This window comes from Melanaphis sacchari, unplaced genomic scaffold (assembly GCF_002803265.2).
Source record: "Melanaphis sacchari strain LSU unplaced genomic scaffold, SCAv2.0 Contig42_pilon_pilon, whole genome shotgun sequence".
Lineage (NCBI taxonomy): Eukaryota > Metazoa > Arthropoda > Insecta > Hemiptera > Aphididae > Melanaphis > Melanaphis sacchari.
The window spans coordinates 2,518,864-2,525,526 of NW_020271275.1; the positions used below are offsets into that span (position 1 = coordinate 2,518,864).

Below are 6,663 nucleotides of genomic sequence, written 5' to 3' on the forward strand. Positions count from 1 at the left end.
AAACTGTTCAACAAAGACATCGATAACATACATTTGTTCGAATATCTAATTTTCACCAATAGTTTTTATAACTTATAAGTAATAATATATAATTATGTACTTGATTTCGAATGAGATTTGTATTTATTGCACTAAAATCAAATTATTTCAAATTAAGTCAACGAGCAAAAAAAAATATTTTTGTTTATTTAACACTAACAATAGGTATATATTTTAACCACTTATTTTCAACACTAACAATATAAATGTTTTTAATTTAATATTGTTATAAAACTATACCAAACAGCTGTATTTAAGTCAAAATCTGTATGATTTCAAGCAATGTATTTGGTTGGTTTTATATTTTATGTGTATTACTTTTAGTCATATATAATGATATCGGTTACAACGATAATATAATCCGGATATAGCGATGTTATTTTTAAATGAAAATGGATGCTATATTCGTCTATAGCAATTATTAATAATACAATATGCACATGTAGTAAATTTGATTTCGTTTTAAGCGATGATTCTTAATCTTATCTGTAACAGATAATGTATCTTGTATGATACGTATATTGTATATGGCATACATTTCTAAGTGACCGTTTTGATTTATATTCGTTTAGACACGTTTCGTATAAGTTAAAATGTCAAATAAAAGACGACGTTGTTTCACTATCGCTGAAAAGGTAAAAATAATTGAACGTTTAGAAAGTGGTGTTTCTAATAAAGATCTTTGTCAAGAGCTGGGAATCAGTCAATCAACACTATCTACTATATGGAAATCAAAGGACCAAATAAAAAGTGTTTTTCAAAAAGATGTTACATCTTACAAGAGAATCAAATGTAGCCAACATCAAGACGTTGAACATGCTCTCCTGGAATGGCTCAAAATACAACGATCTAAAAATATTCCTGTAAATGGTCCGATACTTCAAGAAAAAGCGACCGAATTTGGGAAACGTTTTAATAAAATAGATTTTCAATGTTCTTCTTCTTGGATTACCCGTTTTCGTCAAAGACACAATATCATTTTTGGAAAAATAAATGGAGAATCTACAAGCGCTTCTGTTGATGTTTCGGAAAATTGGCTGGAACACGTTTGGCCTAATTTGCGTAAAAATTATGCAGATTGTGACATTTATACCGCTGATGAAACCGGATTGTTTTTTCGTCTAACACCGTCTCATACATTACATTTTAAAGGGGAAACATGCAGTGATGGTAAATTATCTAAGGAGAGATTCACGGTTCTTGTAGCCTCTAACATGACGGGTTCTGAGAAAAAAAAATTGTTGGTAATAGGAAAATTTAAAAGTCCGAGATGTTTTAATAATGTCAAAAACTTGACAGTCGACTACAAAAGTAATAAAAAAGCATGGATGACCGGGGACATATTTTCCAACTGGATAAAAGAATGGGATAAACAACTGGCAAAGGAAAAACGGCATATCCTATTGACTGTAGATAATTGTCCGGCTCATCCTCTTGTTCAAAATATCGAATTTATAAAGGTGGTTTTTCTTCCTCCAAACACGACCTCTGTATTACAACCTATGGATCAAGGTATTATTAAATCATTAAAAGTAAAATTTCGGAAATTATTAGTACTCAAAGTTATTAATCGAGAAGAACAGGGAAAAGATATTAAAATTTCAGTATTGGATGCAATTTTAATGATCTCTGATGCATGGAATGACGTTTCTACCACTACAATAAGAAACTGTTTCCGCCACGCTGGACTCAAGGCATCGGTAAACGACGAGATAGAAAAAGAAATAGTAAATGACAATAATTTGGACATACATTGCGTTTCCGAAAAAAACTTACAAAGTTTTATCGAGGTTGACGATGCTCTTTTGACCACTGAAGAACCCAATGAAGAAGAAATTTTCAAGTCTATTTTGAATGCAAATAATGATGAAAGTGAACAAGCTGACGAAGAGAGTGAAGAAATCGTATTTAAAGTACCGTCTGTTTCGGAAATGTATTTTTATATTGATCAAGTACGTACTTTTGTTTCGGTAAACAGTGATGTAAATACGCCAGAAGTATCGATGGCATTAAAAAATATTTCTAATTTTGTTAAAAAATCTTATTTAAATTATAAACAAAGCACTATAACAGATTATTTTTCAAAAAAATTGTAAACATATATGTACTATGCATATGTGTACTTTTACTAAAAATTATAAATAGCTTTAATGTTAAAATATGTAATCTTATTTAAAATTATATAGTAAAAAATGTGTTTAAATAAATCAATTTTTTTTTTTTTTAAATCAAGTTAATATTTATAATCCGGATATAACGAAGTTTGGTTAAAATGATCAGATTTTCTGGGTTCTTTGAAAATCGTTATAAGTGAATTTAAGTGTATGTATATAGTACCTATATATAATTGTAACTACGTGCCACTCTAACTATATTTAAGAAGTTGATTATAACACTTCACTTTTAAGTTAACTGTTAATACTTTAATTATAGTTTTTATATAACTATTTTGTTGTTAGAATTTGGTTTTTAAAGTTAACGTTTTATAAATTTAATGATTTATTTAGTTGAATTATCAATCACGCAGCAAGATAGAATTTTAAGAAAAATAAACAAATGCATAATCAATTTGTTTAATATTTTTTAATAAAACAATCTATTTAAAACTTGAGTTTTATAATTAAATATTGTTCAATCGATAAAAAAAATATATATATGCATAACCCATTGGAAATTGATATGAAAAATATTCTAAAAATAACTAAAAAATTATCATGAAAATAATAAATTAAAACGCACACGTATTACGATACTATTGTAATAGTGTAAAACATCAGTATAGTGCACACATATAATAAACTAGAAGATCCATTTAATGTAAGATATTCATTAGTCATTACCTAAAAATTATTAATGTTTTTGAAAATATTTTTATTTTTTTTTAATTATTTTAAATCTTATAACTATGAATTTTAGTTCATAGTATTATTTTTAAGTTTAAGACCTTAGTGTTAAATTGTTTATTTAGAGTTTTCATATCCTTAAGCATTTTCTATAGTGTCTGTGTGTGTGTTTATCGAATCAACAGGTGTTTGACTAGGTTATTATTCCACTTTAAAGAATCAAATTAATTTTTTGTTTATTCATCTTTCAAAGAACATGCCGTGGTCATAAGGAAATAACCTTCATTTATAAAATAGCAACGTTAAAATATATATTCAAGACTGTAGAGTGTACCGTCTAATTTTTATGGTTTTAGACCACTACGTAGAAAAGGTTGGTTTATTTACTTTCCAGTGTTCGATTACACTTTTATATGTATATGTTTGAATTTATTATATTTTTTAGAACAATTTTATTAAAAAACATTTAATGTTTTAAAATTTTAAGTGATTTTAGCTTTCTCACTTGAACTCTCGTTAGTATATACTCAATTCATTTAAATACACATAATTCCATACATAATAAATTTCCTATTTTCCAAAATTTTTGCTCTAGCTACTTTAATTAATATGTATTATGATAATTTCATTTTTGTCAAATGGTTATTTAAATTATTACTATCAATATTTTGTTATAATTGTCCACAACGAATCCTAACCCATTAGAAAATCGAGATTTTTTGCGTCCTATTTTCGTCCAGTACCTACTCGATAAAATAAATGCGCTTAAATAATAATAATAACAACTGTTCTAGTTGCAACAATGCACTATATATGAACGGAAACGAATATTTTTCAACGCCGGATTTCCCGTCACTGTTACGCCCAAGTTTTATTATTTCTAATTGACGCACAACAACGCGTGACTCTCCCTCACGTTCACATCGCGATATTCTGAGTTTTTTAAACTGACATTTATTTATATCTTATGCTATTCTATTGTCGCATTATTATCTTATGTAGCACAAATTACTATTTTACTACAGTCTGATTATTTTATCGCAAGATTAGCAATATGTTTTCTACCTATTCTAATATTCCTATGTTTATATGTATCAAGGATAAACTTAATTTCAACTTATTAGATATTACAATATCAAATAAAATTAATATTATGTGTATACAATTATACTTAATTAATTTTATTAGATCAACAGAAAAAAATGTCTGGATATTCCTGCTATTACCTTAATATTAGGTATACTTACCTATATTTCAATATAGGCATATCAATATTATATCACAATATTATTTGCCAGAACTTGAAGTCTAAATAAAATTTTTCATTTTTCATTTTAATTATGCTTATAACCATATTGGTTTTTTCTGATTTCAGTTTAAAATAATGATATATTGATTTTACAAACTTAAAATTTTTGTATAGATGAAAAACGTTTATTCAAATTTTTTTATAGTTTTCTATTAAACATACATATAAACATAATTTTTTTTTTTTTTAATACAATCATTATTTTAGCAGAAATGACCAATTTATTTATTTTTTTATTTTATTTCAATATAGATTATCAACATTATGAAAAATTTATAAAATTTGATATTTCTTTTGATTTTTCATACGATTTTTACACAGCTGTATAACATGAATTAGATGCACAAATACTTATAAAATGTCATATTATCTACGTTCAATTGAATAAATTGAAAATATATAGAAAAGTTTAAATAATATTATTTAAATTGCCTAAAAATGGCCGGATGAAATGTACAATCCCCGGAAATCCACTTTGTCTATAACATATATACTCATATTATTTACTTTATTATGTTTCTTTATTTAATTTATTATAGTGTAAGTAATATAATTAAACCTAATTTTTCTGAGCCTCATAAATGTGATACAATTATATTTTATAAATTTCAAATAATGATCACACGGCGTCGTAGTTAGGCAATTTAGGTACATATTGTCGTGAAAACATTTTTTGTGGAGATTTCGTATACTAATTTTATTTTAACCTAATGTGGCAAATAATAATAAATATTTTTACTTTTTTTTTCAATAAAACTTTATTTCTAACCGATATATAGTAGCTTAACTATTTATCACGTCCAATTATAGATATATCATTTATAATGTTTTTTTTCTTTTTATGAGCAAATTTAACTAGATAATCTATTTTATGTGATTTTTACCTATTTGAAAGTTTAAGATTTTTTGTATAATATATATATTACGTCACGAATTTACAAACAAAAAGCTTAAACTAAAACAAATTTTGTTACGTTTATACGTTAACAATTATAAGTGTAATATAAAAGTTATATAAAAGAAAGTATTGTATTCGTCGAATTGTATATTTAATTATGTTTAATGATCTCTTTTTATCTAAAAAAATAAATTATTTATATAATTTATACATAGTGTACACATTCATACATACATATCATCATACACGATATTATACGTAAACCTATAATAATACTGTTGTAGAAACTGAATGGTCTTTAAAAACCAATCGATAAAATACGTGGGGTCTCGCGGAGTGTGCACGAAACTGGAACCAACATAATATATAATAATATAAACCAATGTTATATAATAATATTATATTAAATTGTATATCGATGACGGCGACGGCGCGACGACCGTCTAAGGTAAACAGAGTGGGTCGGTAATTACTATTACTTTAAAAATTCGATCCCACTGATCCGTAACATGGTATATATCTGAATCTGTAGTTTGTATGTATTTAATAATATATAAACTATATACAGAAGAGTACTATAACCTTGTCGATTATTACAATTATTAAATATATGAGTTACAACTAATTTATGACGTTTGCAGAATGCCAAGAAAATACATATTACTATAAAAGGCAAGTATATAGTAGAGGAGTGAAGACTATGGTTTTCATATAGAAATGGAAACGTTTTTAAGTAAAATGTTTTGTATAAATATTATCCACATCTGCATCTTTATTTTCACAAAAAACAATGTCAAATAATTATATATTAAAACATATTGTAAAAGATTTCATACTTGCTTTCTACATCATAAAACCTACTTATGTACAATATCTCCTCTTCGTCCAACCATGAAAATCCTCTCAAAAGGCTCATACGTAAATGGTGCAATTGTGTAGAGACTAACTGATAAATTAACAAATTATCAACAATATATTCTCAAGCTATGGAGTGTCATCACTCATCAACGTATGATTCTCTGCTCCTTCTACATCTCAATGATATGATTTCATAATATTTATGTTCTATCACGTCTAAGTCATGTTACCGCTGAGTAGCTACTCCTCTCAAGTATCTATGTCTTGCATGCACATTTTTATCTTCTCTCATATATTTATTGTAACTGTAACTACAGATTATACTTTTCAAATAATAGTTATAAAAATATGAAAAGAATAAAATACTTTTAAAATATTGGTGTAACGATAAATTAACATTTTTTGTATTAATGATGTTTGAGAATGTTTAATTTTTGAGTGTTTAAAAAATGTGTTGATGAAAGTTAATCTATAATCACTCATACTCCTATAAAATATAACATTATTGTTTAATAGTTTAAATGAAAAATATTTTTTATAAGTTTTCCAATCGTTAATTGTCACTATTCACACTTAAAACAAAGTTTAATTAATACCCATGTTATTCAATAATAATAATAATTATCATTATTATCATAATTTCTTTTACCTACTTTAACAATTTAAATGTTAAAAATGGCAAGATTATTTTACAATATTTTATATATTCATTCAAA

General features: G+C 25.7%; 1 protein-coding gene across 1 annotated transcript; it reads left to right on the forward strand.

The window, feature by feature from the left end:
- Nucleotides 1-632: 632 nt before the first annotated feature.
- Nucleotides 633-3,766, forward strand: LOC112597504 (tigger transposable element-derived protein 4-like). The gene is made up of 3 exons (XM_025343576.1): nt 633-1,209; nt 1,339-1,991; nt 3,677-3,766. Exons 1-3 carry the CDS (start codon nt 633-635, stop codon nt 3,764-3,766), a joined length of 1,320 nt encoding a protein of 439 aa, XP_025199361.1.
- The last annotated feature ends 2,897 nt before the right edge of the window (nt 3,767-6,663 follow it).

Coding starts and splice junctions, on each gene's coding strand:
- LOC112597504 (XM_025343576.1), top strand. CDS start 633: ATGTCAAATAAAAGACGACGTTGTTTCACTATCGCTGAAAAGGTAAAA. Junction 1,210..1,338: donor AGGGGAAACATGCAGTGATG/GTAAATTATCTA, acceptor AAAACTTGACAG/TCGACTACAAAAGTAATAAA. Junction 1,992..3,676: donor TGTATTTTTATATTGATCAA/GTACGTACTTTT, acceptor CAACTGTTCTAG/TTGCAACAATGCACTATATA.